This window comes from Populus euphratica, unplaced genomic scaffold (genome assembly GCF_000495115.2).
Source record: "Populus euphratica unplaced genomic scaffold, PopEup_1.0 scaffold52.1, whole genome shotgun sequence".
NCBI lineage: Eukaryota > Viridiplantae > Streptophyta > Magnoliopsida > Malpighiales > Salicaceae > Populus > Populus euphratica.
Window position 1 is genome coordinate 220,881 of NW_011499933.1, and position 15,632 is coordinate 236,512.

The 15,632-nt window shown below is 31.9% G+C and overlaps 2 protein-coding genes and 1 non-coding gene across 4 annotated transcripts; 1 reads left to right on the forward strand and 2 right to left on the reverse strand.

Annotated features, from left to right (window-relative positions):
* Positions 1 to 3,514: 3,514 nt before the first annotated feature.
* Positions 3,515 to 7,253, reverse strand: LOC105136210 (Peroxisomal membrane 22 kDa (Mpv17/PMP22) family protein). 2 transcript variants are annotated; one of them, XM_011041449.1, is made up of 6 exons: positions 6,600 to 7,252; positions 5,880 to 6,020; positions 5,663 to 5,776; positions 5,396 to 5,569; positions 4,428 to 4,543; positions 3,515 to 3,928 (listed from the first exon to the last, which is right to left on the reverse strand). In XM_011041449.1, exons 1-6 carry the CDS (start codon positions 7,014 to 7,016, stop codon positions 3,832 to 3,834), a joined length of 1,059 nt encoding a protein of 352 aa, XP_011039751.1. In that variant the 5' UTR covers positions 7,017 to 7,252; the 3' UTR covers positions 3,515 to 3,831. The 2 variants fall into 2 exon arrangements, with proteins under 2 accessions (XP_011039751.1, XP_011039752.1); XM_011041450.1 differs by lacking the exon at positions 3,515 to 3,928 and having other exon boundaries at positions 4,428 to 4,539; positions 6,600 to 7,253.
* Positions 7,254 to 11,863: 4,610 nt separating this feature from the next.
* Positions 11,864 to 11,935, reverse strand: TRNAQ-CUG (transfer RNA glutamine (anticodon CUG)). Its single transcript has one exon. It is a non-coding gene; the product is annotated as a tRNA-Gln (tRNA).
* Positions 11,875 to 14,717, forward strand: LOC105136211 (Pentatricopeptide repeat (PPR-like) superfamily protein). Its single transcript, XM_011041451.1, has one exon. It carries the CDS (start codon positions 12,044 to 12,046, stop codon positions 14,021 to 14,023), a length of 1,980 nt encoding a protein of 659 aa, XP_011039753.1. The 5' UTR covers positions 11,875 to 12,043; the 3' UTR covers positions 14,024 to 14,717.
* Positions 14,718 to 15,632: the final 915 nt, after the last annotated feature.

Here is a 15,632-nt window from a genome sequence, read left to right on the forward strand (position 1 = left end):
ACAGGTATAGTTATGGACAGACATACCATTAATAGCATCTCTCTTCTGGTCACAAGGACAAATATGTAGTTAGAGGGACGGAAGAGACCAATTTAATAGCCGCCAGGCTTGGTAATGAAAAATAGGACCCAAATGTTAGGGAAACAAGGTTAACTCTGCATGTTTCAACTTGATCAATAAACAAGAAACCACCAAGCGATTTTTAGAGGGAAATTTCCAATTTCCATGGCCTTTGAGAGGGAAGCATCATTGGTTCATCCTTTATTGATCAAGACTACTTGGATTACCCATAGCTACCAATCGTCTGTATGGTTTTGTTTTTCATTTTTTGAGGTTTTTTTTCAAAACCAAACTTAATGAATGTGGTGTCTAGTCACCATCAGCAACATTTAAATCAGTCTCTTCCAACCTTGAGCTACCCATCTCTCTTATCTTTAATGCAAGCAGAGACAGTAGCACATTTACACCTTGCTGGAAAACCGTCTTTGATCACGAGCAAAACCAGACAAAATCTTCCAACAACCACCCAAAAGTTCAATCAACAAAAACAAATCACATTAGTAAATAACGGCAACACGTGGAAGATAAATAATAACATAAGAACTCAAATAGTACTTTTCATTCATAAGAAAATGCTTGGTTCTACCTTTCAAAACATGACAGGAAATGGCCAATAACCAACCATTCTGATTCTCTGTTCTATAAAAAGGGGTTTTTTTTCCTCATTTCAGAAGTACATATTTTCGTACCATCAGGAAGATATGAAAACCTAGAAACCTTATCCAAAGGAGATAACCCCTGCGGATGCTTTCTTGATTTGGAATGTCCAGAATGGAGAGATGGATGTTTCACAAAGAATAATCTGCAGCGACGATTATAATATTTCCAGGTAAGAATAAAGAACATAGGTGGGAGAGCAGCACACAAGAGGGACAGTATGTAGATCTTTATGTTGGAGTAAAACCTCTAGCATAATCTTATCATTGACTAAGTAAAAATCTATCAGAGAGCAGCCCACAAGAGGGACAGTATGTAGATCTTTCTGTTGGAGTATAACCTCTAGCATAATCTTATCATTGACTAAGGATTAGATCAATGGAAAATGTAAAATAGCTCTCAGTTCTCCAGATCGAGAGGCAATACAGAGTAATTTCTTGGTCACAGAGTGCACTTGTCTTCTCCAAAAATGAAGACAATAAAACATTTTGAGCTGCTTTTAAAGCATCATAGCTAATCACTCTCAGAGAAACTTTGCCAAAATCAGTATGTTGGAACTAATTAGCGCGTGTATCCACCGAATATGGTGTGTACAAGACTTCATCACGAACAACCTTAATAACTAAATGAAATGTGTTTGTCATAAAAAGATAAAAGGAAAAACCATAAACCTAGAATCCGCCTCCTCGTAAAGGTCCCACACATCAGTTCCGCTCCATCTTGTAACTATAAATGTGGGAATTATCTCATCTAGTGTCATGTTTTGATTCAGTTCAAGATACATAATCCAAGAACCAAACAGCATTACGACTTGAGCTGCCTGTTTAAGAACTGTACTGTATGTTCAATGTTGTCTCTGACCTTCACCATAAATCACTATCATTTGAAATAACTAATCTTTGAAGTCATCGATACCCAAGAACCACTCCTATTCAGAGACCAAAAACTCTCTATGCTTCCCCTTCCCTCTTATGCTACCAACTCACATACAATGCAACTAATTCAAGCATCCACGTCAAAAGAACATGCAATCTTTAACACCTAGATTGTACTTTGATTGTACTCAATTGATTGGTAATCATAATCGGTAATGACATCACTATTTCCATAGCCATACATGATATTTTCACCTTACATGATTTCTCGAAAGCCATGAATAAATCTTAAGGCTAAATCATATTATTTCCCCAATTTTTTTTTATAATTTTACCAATATAATTCTATTTGTTATAATGCTAAAATAAAACACTTCTGAGATGTCTTATATTTCAATGAATGTTGATATAGGAAAGCAAGAAGAAAAATGATCATTTTTTTTTTCTTTTTTTTTATCTATTGTGATCATATTTTTTTCTCCCATTCTTCCTTCTGAAAGAAAAAAGAAAAAGGGAAAGGATTAACCCACGATGGTCATTTGTTTAATTAATGGATAGGAGCATATTTTGAATCAGAATCATGAGGAGTATTACCTGATGATTTCTATTAATTTAAAGCCTCAGTTAATATATATATATATATATATATTTATATATATATCTTATTCAAATAAAAAACAAAAAATAAATAAATTTAATATATTTTTAAAAACTTATTTTAACATATTTCTAAACAAAAAAAATACTTTAAAAACCAGTTTTTATTATATTCTCAAACAAGCTGAAAATGCTTAAAATTGTTTATTTTTATATAGTAAAATACAATCTACATTTTAAATGTACCTCAATCACGAATTTAAAAATATTTAATTAATCAATACATACCAAAATTTTATATAAATTATAATAAAAATTCGACGAACATTTTAATTAAAAAATCTACAATTTATATTTTTTTTAAATCACAATCACAGACTACAACAATACCATTCACACGCTACCCATGCTATGACTACTGAGTGCAAGTGGAAGTATTTATTTGTAGCCCTAGAACATCCTGGCCGAAAAGGTGAGGATACCTGCCAAATTCATAGACAGCCTGTCATGTCTTCCACATGCTCCTCACTTAATTTTTGCTTGGAAAAGGGAAAGGATTAACCCACGATGGTCATTTGTTTAATTAATGGATAGGAGCATATTTTGAATCAGAATCATGAGTATTACCTGATTATTTCTATTAATTTAAAGCCTCAGTTAATATATATATATATATATATATATATATTAGATAATTCATTACCATTATCTTATTTATCTTGGTGTTACTAATTTAAAGCCTCATTTTTTTTAATGATATAATCTTATTCAAATAAAAAACAAAAAACAAATAAATTTAAAATATTTTAAAAAATATTTTAATATATTTCTAGACAAAAAGGCATTTTAAAAAACAACTTTTATTATACTCTCAAATAAGCTTAAAATTTTGTTTATTTTTATATAGTAATAGACAATCTACATTTTAAATGCACCTCAATCACGAATTTAAAAATATTTAATTAATCAATACATACCAAAATTTTATATAAATTCTATTAAAAACTCTACTAACATTTTAATTAAAAATACTATAATTTATAAATTTTTTTAAATCACAATCACAAACTACAACAATACCATTCACACGCTACCCATGCTATGACCACTGAATTCACGAGGAAGTATTTATTTGTAGCCTTGGAACATACTGGCCGAAAAGGTGAGGATACCTGCCAATTTCAGAATACGAGCACAGGCAGCCTGTCATGTCTTCCACATGCTCCTCACTTAGTTAGGGATATTTTTTTAAAAAATATTTTTTATTTAAAACTATATTAAAATTATTATTTTTTAATTTTTTTATACTAGCATATCAAATCCTCTAAAATATAAACACATTTTTAAAACAAAAACGTAGTAAAAAACACAAAGCCAAAGAGCCTCTTTAATGGCATGACCTACATCATTTATTTCTGCACGGTGAGATAAAGGGAAAGGATATCAGCAAATAGGAAACTAAAAATCAACTGCATCACAACATGAACCTGTACAAAATTGTGGTTCCTCTGACCTACAGTATAGGCTCGATTACTTGACACAAAGCCCAGAGGAGCAGTGATTTTTGGTTACATAGTTCAGAGTCAATGGACTTTCCAATAATATAGTTTTATCCATAACGGGATTATTTGAAAGGAGAAGTTTAATTGTGATGTACCTCATCAGCACTGCCTGAAGAGCTTGAGTTTGCCTCCAAGGTTGTGTCAGAAATTCGAGCTTCTGATTTCTCATTCGAATAACTTGAAACAGAAAAAAAAACAGTGTTAAAATGAAAATCAGCGAAACATTTTACATAAAAGAAAGGCTTAGCACAATTTTAACACCAAGAAAAAAAACCCACCAAAACTATGATAATAGTTACACGTTATCACCATAAACAGAAATTGAAGAAAGATGCAATGCTACACAAACGGTAAAGAATAGAAGACATGCTCCTTTTGAGTTCACCATGGTTTGCACCTGGGGTCCTAAGTGCTTTGGAATCCTTAATTGTCATATGTTAATTACACTACGCAACCAATTAGCCACCAAAAATGATAGGTCGAATGAATACAACAAAGCAACAAAAAAAAAAGAAAGTAATTTTATAATTCAATCCTATATATCAAGTCATAAGATTCAGTTGCAAATTAAACAAACTATAAAGAGACCAGTCATTCTAGCAGGTCTAATTGTTGAGAATGGTGTTACTCATTAGATACTCTCATTTTCAGCTGGTTAATGATCATGAATACTTACGTTGAGAGTATGGTCACCCAGATGAGCTCCACACAATCTACCCAAAGAAGCCTTTGTTCAAGAGGGATAACACCATAGGTAATCAAATGAGCAAATGGCCAAAGCTTCCATCCTGCCTATCAAGCAGATCAGCAGAAACAGTTTACTATCACCAAGACACAATGTATAAATGAACAATTATCTATCAGTTGAATGTTATTTTACATGGACCTCAAAGCATAAATGAAACTCTAAAAATTGCCTCGGTGAAAATCATTCAACTACATCAGTGCATAAAGGCAAGAAAATGGACCTTTACCATTGTAATATTCTTTCTTGCCTTTATACAATTACCACTAAAAATTACCACTGGAGACAAATGAATGCAATTTAGATGCTAGTTTCTTTTAGCACCACTGGAGACAAATGAATGCAATTTAGATTAGATTGCGCTGTTCAGGATTTTTTCTCCTTGCGATAAAAATGATTTCAAAGAAAATTCCTTTGTCAAACTTTTAAGGGTTACAACAGGTAGGATGCTAGTGGCAGTCGATAGCCCTTCTATGTCATCTTCTAACCAAGGGCCTCAATGCAAGCACAAAAAACTTTCTCTTTCATATTCTCAATTGACATGGAGGACATTCTCAGGCAGGCTATTAATTTGTCCCTTCACAATCCCAAGATCATTTGTTCAGTAGAAGCCTCAATCCTACAGTCTAAATTAGAAGAGACCTATTCTATCCTTTATATGGGTTTTCTAGAGAAACATTTTAGCTGAATTTAAAAGCCAATAGCAGATTTCAAAATGCAATGAAAATGCTGATAAGTAAGTTTGGTATAAAATCAACGTTGGTAAATCAATGACTTTTTCCCGGACAACAGTGTTAGTATCATGGACAAATTGAAATCAAGGGGAAAATGTGTCAATCAGGAGCATTTCTTTATAGCATTTTGAACTTGCATATGGAAATATTTGAGGAGCTTCTTACAGTCAACATTAGCCAAAACGTTGCCTTTAGCTCGCTAAAAATATTGTCCGGGGACTCAAAACGCAACAAACCTATCGCCACATAGTAGATGCTGTTCCAAACTGCTGCCCAAACTGTTTGGTCAAAGGCAACTTTGGCTGGGACCACCCACCAATCTTCAAAAGGAAAAAGTGCCTAGAACCAATGTAAACGATTTCAGCCATCCAAATGACATCAACATGACAGCAAGCGAAGTGAAATGAACAAAACCCAAACAACAATAATCACCTCGCAGAATTGATAGTAATAATGAGAGAGGGATCCATGTAGAGTAAACCCAACAAGCCCTGATCTAAATGTGCGAGTCCGGTCGAACTCGAAGATTGGTTTTCCTTCATAACACTGCATTTCAGAACAATATAAACACATGAATTGTGAAAAACAAGTTAATAACTCTGCTAAGCCAGCTGGGAAAAATCCCATACAAGGGAAACAGAAAACTTACTTGAGCAATCCAATCTCCTATAGAGTAGACAATCCCACTAATTGCCATTTTGGCCAAAACAGGGTTCGCTTTGAGAGCTTGTTCATATGCAATCCAATTGTGCTCAGGCAAATACCTTAGAATCTCATAAAGGGTCCATCCCTGAACGATATTAAAAATTACGAAAAGTTCCCTGAAGGATAGAAATGCAATAACTAGAACAATAATTCTGTTCATTACTGATAAAAGGTAGCAAGGAAATTGATATTAAGCTTTCTTTTCAGCTTCTTTCATCACTGGATAAAACTTCTATTATTTAAATTACGGAAAACATCAAATAATGCCGATCCCACAATTTGTGAACCAATTCAGGTGATGCTTAACCTCACAAAACATGATTCTGACAATCAAAGGGTATCAAACCTCAAAGATTAATATCAGATTTCTAAGAGCCAAATTACAAAAATTGAGCAAGTAGTTTCACACATGTAAGATCAATGAAAAAAGAAAAGTTCTTGTGCAAACCAAGAATGAACCAATCCAAATTTGCACAATACATCACAACTTAACATTACAAACCAAAAATTAAAAACAAAAATCCCACCTGTTAATCATTAACAGAAGCAAACTACAAAGAGCACAACTTTCACCCATGTTCATGATCAGCATAAACAGAATTGGATTCATTTACTAACCACAAGAAAAAAGAAATGAACTTAAGGTAACAAAAGCATTACTTACATGCCAGTAATCATGATCAATTGTAAGCAACCTAGAGACAGCAAGAGTACCAAACCCCAATACAATGGTAGCATTAATAGCTCTACTTGTCATTCTCTCTTCTTCATCATCACTCTCAACAGTAGAAGAAGAAGATGATGAAAGAAGGTCAGAATCTTTGGACCCATTAACAAGCAAAGGGTTACTTTTGCCTTTCAAAGGTTTGTCTTTGACTGGAACAACTTCTTTGTCTTCTGTGAGCGATCCAGTGATCAAAGTTCTAGTCTTTTTGGTTGAGAGGATTGTGTTCTTTGATGGTTTGGATTTGGTGAAGGGTTTTGTGGAGAGGAGAAGTGAAGGAGAAGAGGAATAGGGTTTGTGGGTTTTGGCGAGCGAAGAGAATTTGTGATGGGAAGGAAGCGTGTAAAGAGAGGCCATGGATCAGAAAGGGAGCCAAAACCAAAAGTGCAAGAATGGCAATGAAGACAATTTTGATTGGAGCTTTGATTGGTCTTAAGGTTATATCTTTCTTTTTTTTAAGCTAAAATGCATAGTTCTCGAGGAAAAGGAAAAATGAGTGGAGTTAATTCTGCACATTCTTCTAGTTAAAGAAGTCGAGTAGGAGATCTTACATTTGGACCTTAAAGAGAGAAGAGCATGTGTAAGATAAAGGAGCCACATCATGTGTTCGATCTCCATGTACAGTAAGTCAGCATTTCAAACTTTGCCGACCTCTTTCCTGTGGAGGTTTTCTTGCCACATATCTTCACCTTCTCTTATGAGAAAACTTACGATAAATTTTAGAGAACAAATCCCAAACAATGACCACCTTGTTAATGTCACTCAAAACTAGATTCATTGACATTTCTTCCTTTTTTTTTTTCATTGACATTTCTTCCTTAATTGGCTTGTAGTTAGACATTTAAATCGGCTTGATTTTTAATTTTGAAACAATCATAAAGGAATTCCTTGTGATAGAACTTATGCAGAAGTAAGTGTGTGTAATTAAAATCTACATGTTTATATAAGTTGTCTCGGTGACTCACTTTTCAGCCAAATTAGATTTTAAATTAAAATAGATTGGAGTCGATTTAATCAATAAAATATATTAATGTATAATCTATTTGACATATTCATAATCTGTTTTAACTTTTTTATTTTACTTTTTAAAAATAATATCATTTTTAAAAAAAAATTCTTAAAATGATAATATTTTAGGTTGATTTAAGTCAATCTATTAACTAGTAGCTCAAGCCTTAAATAAAACAGGTTGGCTTTAATAACTTTGATAATAAATATGTTAACCAAAGATTAACCACTTTTGCAACTATATTAGTTTGTGGGTTTGAGCTATGACATGATTCAAAATAATATTTTTAAAAAACAAACTAACAAAAAATATATAAGTTGCAAATATTTTTATTAAACTCCGCTCAACAAGTTTAAAATTTCTTGATCTAACTTTTTATTCAACTCAAATTTAAAATTAAATCACATAACAGTTACTGTGATATAATTCAGTTGGCTTGATTGATTAAAAGATATTCTGATCAACTAGTAAAACAAGCAAGAGGATAAAATTGAGAAAAAAATTGAAATAAACATAAAACAGAAACTCAACTTCTTACTTAGTCCGAGTTTGAAATCAAACTTGACCGATTAAAAGATATTCCGATCAACTAGTAAAACAAGTAAGAGGATAAAATTGAGAAAAAAAAATTGAAATAAACATAAAAAAGAAACTCCACTTCTTACTTAGTCCGAGTTTGAAATCAAAACATATTGGAGTTGCCCTCACATAACTTGATCGATTTAAAAATAACTTGATTAATTAGTAAAAATATTTGAATATAAAATTAAAAAAATGATAAAATTGAAAGAAAAAAACTCTATATATATATCTTAGCTTGAGTTTAAAATTAAATTATATAGAAGTTGTTCTAATATAATCCAGTCAATTTAGTTGGTTTAAGAACAATGTAAATAATTGTTAAAAAAAAGTTTGAAAAAAAAAAAAGAGAATAGAGAAAATAAACCAGGGGATGAATTAAAAAAGAAAGAAAGAGAGAGAATATAACAATGAAGCTACATAATGTTCTCGAGTTTGTTTTTTTGTATATAAGTAATATTTTCCAAGATAATTGTAATTCTTAATTATTTTATATACTTTATCAATTATTAAGTAATAAATTAAAAGGCATGGGTGATTTATTATTCATTTATACTGAATGCATTATGAATTACAATAGTAATCCATAATGCATTTCTTTTTTTTTCTTTTTTTTTCCAACTTCCCTGTTTTTTTGTTTTTTTTATTTTTTTGAAATTACTTTTCTTTTTTCCAACTTTTTCTCTTTTTTATTTATTTTTTAAATTATCTTTGTCGATTTCACTTTTTTAATATTGAAATAGTTAAAAATTTTACTTTATAATTTTTTTCTTTTAAAATACTGTGGATTATTATGGTATTTTTTCACATGATTTTTCTATTTTTTTTCAAAATTATTTTTATTGATTTTATTTTTTTAATATTAAGTTGATTGAGAATTTAGTTTTGTAATTTTTTTAAAACATTGTTAATTGCTACAATGTTTCTCCGCATATTTTTTTTTATGATTTTCTCTGAAATTATCTTTTTTATTTTATTTTTTAATAATGAGATGGTTAAAAATTACAATTATAATATATAAGAAAAACATTGTAACTTTCCTCACCAATTACTGTGAATTGCCATAATATTTTTTCCCATATGGTTTTTTCCCAATTTCTTTGTATTTTCTTTTTTTTTGTAATATTTTTTAAAATTATATTTATCAATTTTATTTTTTTAATATTAAGATGATTAGAATTTAATTTTATAATAAAGCTTAATCATGTGAGGAAAGCATTGTAGCTTTCCTCACAAAATATCGTGGATTGTTAGATTGTCTCTCTGTGGTTTTTTTCTTATGATTTTTTTAAAATTATCTTTGTCAATTTTATTTTTTTAATATTGAGTTGTTTGAGAATTATTATACAAATAAGATTAAATTATGTGGAGAAGCACTATAACTTTCATCACAAAACACTTTGAATTGTTACAATGTTTCCAACATAGTTTTTCTCATGTTTTTTTTTGTATTTTTTTGTTATTTTTTCTAAAATTATATTTGTCGATTTAATTTTTTTAATATTGAGCTTGTTAAAAATTTAACTTTGTAATTTTTTTCTTTACAACACTATGAATTGTTGCAGTATTTTCCTATATGACTTTTTATCAAAATTATCTTTGTCGATTTTTTTTTTTATTGAGTTGGTTAAAAATTATAATTACAATAAAGTTAAATCATATGGGAAAAGCGTTGTAGCTTTTCTCATAAAATACTATGGATTGATACAGTATTTGTCTAAATGGTTTTTTTATGATTTTTTCTAAAATTATATTTGTCGATTTTATTGGAGAAAGCACTGTAGTTTTCTTTACAAAACATTGTCAATTACTATAATGTTTTTCCTTCTGGGTTTTTTTTCCTTCCAAAATTATATTTATTGGTTTTTTCTTAACATTAAATTGGTAGAGAATTTAGTTTTGTATTTTGTTTTGCTTTTTATTAACAAAAAAGTTAAATCATGTGGCAAAAACACTGTATCTTTTCTCACAAAACACTTTGGATTACTACAAATTATTTTGTTTAGTCTCTAAGTTTTTTATTAACAACACATTTTTTTTTCTATCATGAAATATTAACTCTATTATACATTTAGTTTTTATTATTTATCTAATATTACTTCATAATTATAACAATATCAAACATATTTATTTTATAAAGTCGTAATAATATGCAAGCATGCCATCTCTAATATTATAAACACAATCTAATTTATATAGTAGGTTTAGGCAATCCAGATGGAATTTTCCTAAAGGGAAAAGGATGTTAACATCCCCTTGCTTAAAAGTAATTTTTTTTTTTTTATATTTGGGCCAAGGTAGTGGTAAGAAGATAATATTTGTTATTATTAAAAAGAAATTAAAAAAAAAAATTGTGTTTTTAATGTTTATCACTTTACAAAAATATTATTCATGGTAATAGTATTTTTATATTTGCTTTTTTTTTTAATCTATATTTTTTCTCTAACTTATTATTCAATATATGGTTTATTAGAAATTGAACTTTATTATACAATTTATCACAATTTTGACGGATTAACCTAGTTGACTTGATTTTCTAGTCTCTTTTTCTAGTTGATATTTTTTTTAGTTTTATTTTTTAACATTTTTAACATTAGGTTGATTAAGAATTAGACTTTTTCATTTATTTCAGTTTATTTTCTATAAGGTTATCTTGATATCATGACCCGAGTCATGAGTTGTACAAATTAACTCGGGTGGATTCATATTGTTTTATTATGTACTTTTTTATATCGATTTTTTTCAATTTGATCATTCAACAATGAGTTTATTAATAATTAAACATTATAATTTGTTCAATTTAATTTTTTTAAAGTTATTCGAGTCTCATGATCCAAGTTGTGAGTTTGGTAGATCAACCTAAGCTGACTCAAGTTATTTATTTATTTATTTTTTATTATATTATTCTAGTCTTATGATTTAGGTTATGAGTTTGATAGGTTAATCTAAGCTATTTTTTTTTGGTTTTTTTTTAAATAATTTTTATCGATTATTTAAGTTATTTTTGAACTTATTAAATTGATCAAATTATATCAAATAAGCTCCAGCATTGTTTATTTATTTTTTATTGAAAAAAAATTAACTATGCCTAAATATATCCTTTTATATTAAAAAAAAAAATTAATTTCACCCACTGGTCAGGGATCCAGTTCCATCCATGTCTTTGTTACGTAGCAATGGAAATTGAGATGTCCTTAATCGGAGGTTACATCGATCACTTTCTTCTCTCGTGTAGCTTCATGATAATCTTTAGATTTTCATACTCATCTCTATTGAAGATCTATTAATTTTTTAAGATTAGGATATGAAAAACAAAATAAGTGTAAAAAAAATTAAAATATTCCATGTTCATTAAAATAAATATAAAGACTAGACTTCACTAGAAAAAAATTAAGAAAAAAGAGATCGATTGTCTAAGTGTTTTCTACAGCAGACTGATCTCCAAAAAATCGAGTTCATAAACTAAATTTCAACAATATTTCATAATACAAATAATAAAATAAAAAATATAAATCTAAATAACAAAATTCAGGTATAGAGATTAATGGAGCTGGTAGGTTATTAAATGTGCCTCCACAATCAAAGAAATCTGTGAAAATTATAGTTAGAAAAATCGAGGTCCCACCGAGATTTGAACTCGGGTTACTGGATTCAGAGTCCAATGTCCTCACCACTAGACCATGGGACCTATGGTGCAGTGTTGTCACCCAAAATGTAATTTGGAAATGTTTTTCTGTCTTCAACGCCTCTGCCATTTCTGTCACTCAGAGTGTACACTCAACACCCAAAAACCCTGATGAGAAGACTAGCCCTCTTGAGGTCTCCTCCTTCCCTTCTCCCCGCAACAACCCTTCACTCCTTTGCAACTCTCCTACCCTACAACAATGGCGGGTCTTCATCAAAACATCCAAAAAAGGGACCTACGCTGACTTTCACTTCAAATTCTAGGTGGGTATTCACAGACAGCAACTATCTCCCTCCACCTGAATGGATAGAGCCCTTTAATGACCTCTCTGATATAGCCTCAAAAACCCCTCAAGACCTTAAACCCTCTCCTTGGGTTCACCAGATTATTAGTCTTTTGTTAGATGGCTCGGTGGACATGGAATCAAGATTGGATCTTTTTTGCAACAAGTTCTTGATCAAGTTATCGCCAGATTTTGTGTCTTTTGTTTTGAAATCTATGGAACTTCAAAAAAGACCTGATCTTGCTTTAAAGTTCTTTACTTGGGCCGGTAAGCAAAAGAAATATACTCATAATCTTCAATGTTATGTTTCTTTGATTGATGTTTTAGCTATAAATGGTGATTTAGATAATGTAAAGTCAGTTTTTTGTAAGTTTAGAGGAATGGGGTTTTTGATGAATGTTTCTGCTGCGAATTCTTTGATTAAGAGCTTCGGTAGTTTAGGGATGGTAGAGGAGTTGTTGTGGGTGTGGCGTGGAATGAAGGAAAATGGGGTTGAACCAAGTTTATTTACCTATAATTTTTTGCTTAATGGTTTGGTTAATTCAGTGTTTATTGAATCCGCTGAGCGTGTTCTTGAGGTCATGGAGAACGGAAAAATTGGACCTGATGTTGTTACCTATAATACTATGATTAAAGGCTATTGTCAGGTCGGGAAGACCCAAAAAGCATTTGAGAAGTTTAGAGATATGGAGCTGAGAAATGTGGCACCAGATAAGATTACGTATATGACTTTGATTCAGGCGTGTTATGCGGAGGGGGATTTTGATTTGTGTTTAAGTTTATATCATGAAATGGATGAGAATGGATTGGAAATTCCGCCTCATGCCTATAGTCTAGTTATTGGGGGGCTTTGTAAGGAGGGGAAATGTGTGGAAGGATATGCTGTTTTCGAGAAGATGATTCAGAAAGGATGTAAAGTGAACGTGGCAATATATACAGCCTTGATTGACTCAAATGCAAAATGCGGTAACATGGGAGAGGCAATGTTACTTTTTGAAAGGATGAAAAAGGAAGGACTTGAACCAGATGTGGTTACTTATGGGGTCGTTGTTAATTGTATGTGTAAGAGCGGGAGGTTGGATGAGGCTATGGAGTATTTGGAGTTTTGTAGAGTTAATGGAGTGCCAGGTAATGCCATGTTATATTCTAGTCTTATTGATGGCCTTGGCAAGGCTGGGAGGGTGCATGAAGCTGAGAAACTTTTTGAAGAGATGGTCAAGAAAGGATGCCCACCAGATTCATATTGCTATAACGCTCTTATTGATGCCCTTGCCAAATGTGGTAAGATTGATGAAGCATTAGCATTCTTTAAGAGAATGGAGGATGAAGGGTGCGATCAGACTGTATATACATACACCATAATGATAAATGGATTGTTCAGAGAGCATAAAAATGAAGAGGCATTGAAGATGTGGGATATGATGATAGATAAGGGTATCACGCCAACTGCAGCTGCTTTTAGGGCTCTATCTATTGGTCTCTGTTTATCAGGCAAGGTAGCCAGAGCTTGTAAAATCTTGGATGAACTAGCACCAATGGGTGTTATTCCCGAGACAGCTTTCGAGGATATGCTCAATGTGTTGTGCAAAGCAGGCCGTATAAAAGAGGCCTGTAAGTTGGCTGATGGCTTTGTTGACAGGGGCCGTGAAATTCCAGGGAGAGTTCGCACTGTTTTAATCAATGCTTTGAGGAAAGCTGGCAATGCAGATTTGGCTTTGAAGTTGATGCATAGCAAGATTGGGATTGGGTATGATAGAATGGGTAGTGTTAAGAGGCGAGTGAAATTTTGGACTCTTGTTGAAAGTTAATTCGTCTGCCTTATTTTTGCTTCTATACCTCTGGGCAGTTTGCTTTTGACCATTAATTGGAGGATAGCGTGCCTGCAATGACTCTGCAGTTCATTCCTGTACATCATGCTATTCACTTTATGAAGAAGCTTTGCCACCAGATCTTCTGTCCAAGTGACATCTCTTGGATAGCATGTTCAAGATGCAAATGAACAGCTCTCATTCTTTGGAGTGGAAGGATTGAGGCCCAGCCAAAAAGAAACAAGGGAAATAATGAAGCTTTTACATTGCCGTCCTTAAAACTCAGCCCTACAATTGTCTTCTTTGCATCCAAGCGATCCTTACTCTGAACTGACAATAATTCAAAGACCAATAACCCTCCTTATTTTAAGTTACCATACAGTTTAATTTTGGTTCCGTGGATGTTTCATGCCCTCCTCACTTCTGCTGGTACTATAATTCACCATGCCTTGCTTGTCACTCTTTAAAGCCATGGCCTTCTCCATGTTCTTCAACTGTCAAGCCTTATGTAATGTCATTAAACGCACTTCCATCTACAATATAGTATCGCAGTGTGATTCCTTGATATCTCTTCCAAGTAGCGGAGAAATCTTTTCTTTTCTTTTCCTTTATTATTTTTTTTTCTGTCCCTAAGTTTTCTCAATTTGGATATTTTTAGGCGGTTAAATCCAATAAAATGAATGGATTTCTTTTATTTTAATTTGAAAAATTAAATTAGTTTTGGAATCAATTTAACACTAAGTTGGCTGAAATATAATTGAGCTGGAAAGTGAATCCTTTCTCCTTAAAACTTGCCAGATAAATGTGTGTGTTATGTGCAAAACAGATTCCTCATTACAGAAACATGCCCAGTGTAGCAGTGGGTCAAGCTTAAACTTCATAGTGATAGGAGCATTTCTCTCTATCAAAGACAGATCCATACAGAGGTATGTCTTCTTGTTTTTTGCTTGGGTATCCATGTCAAATTCTTACATTAGATACACGACATTGTTCGCCCTTTTTGGCTCCATGTTACATCTCAAAGTATAATGACTGTTTGTCCTTGAGCTTAATGCTCCATGCTCTATGCTTCAATACCATTAGTTGTTGTTACCCCCCCCTGTTTGTCAGCTTATGATTCTTTTCACCGATAAGCATTATCTCACTGCATTCTTGGCCATAATATTCCAAGTGTCTGAAATTTTTCTATATTTTTTGACCTTGTGGCTGTGCTGCAGATATTTTTTGTTATGACCCAGCATGCTAGTCGCAAAAGCCACGAGCTCAAAACAATTGGCCTGGGGGACCATATCCAAGTGGATTTCATTATAGTTCCGCTGAAAAACGTTTTAAAAGAGTTAAAAGTTGGAATCTAGACAATATTGTTAAGTGTTGGTTTTTTAGCCTGATTCATTCCAGTGATTGATAACAATACTGCAACTGTGCCAACCATTCAAATTCACTTAAGTAATAGCTTGATACTATGCATATAAAGCTAATGTACACAAGCATCAGTAAAGATCCTGGTGAGCTTTTCTTGCTGGTACCTAGGCTCATTATTCACACCTAGGGCTTTCTGGCAACTAGTTTGCAAGTCTCAATATGATTGAATATAAACAACTATTATGTG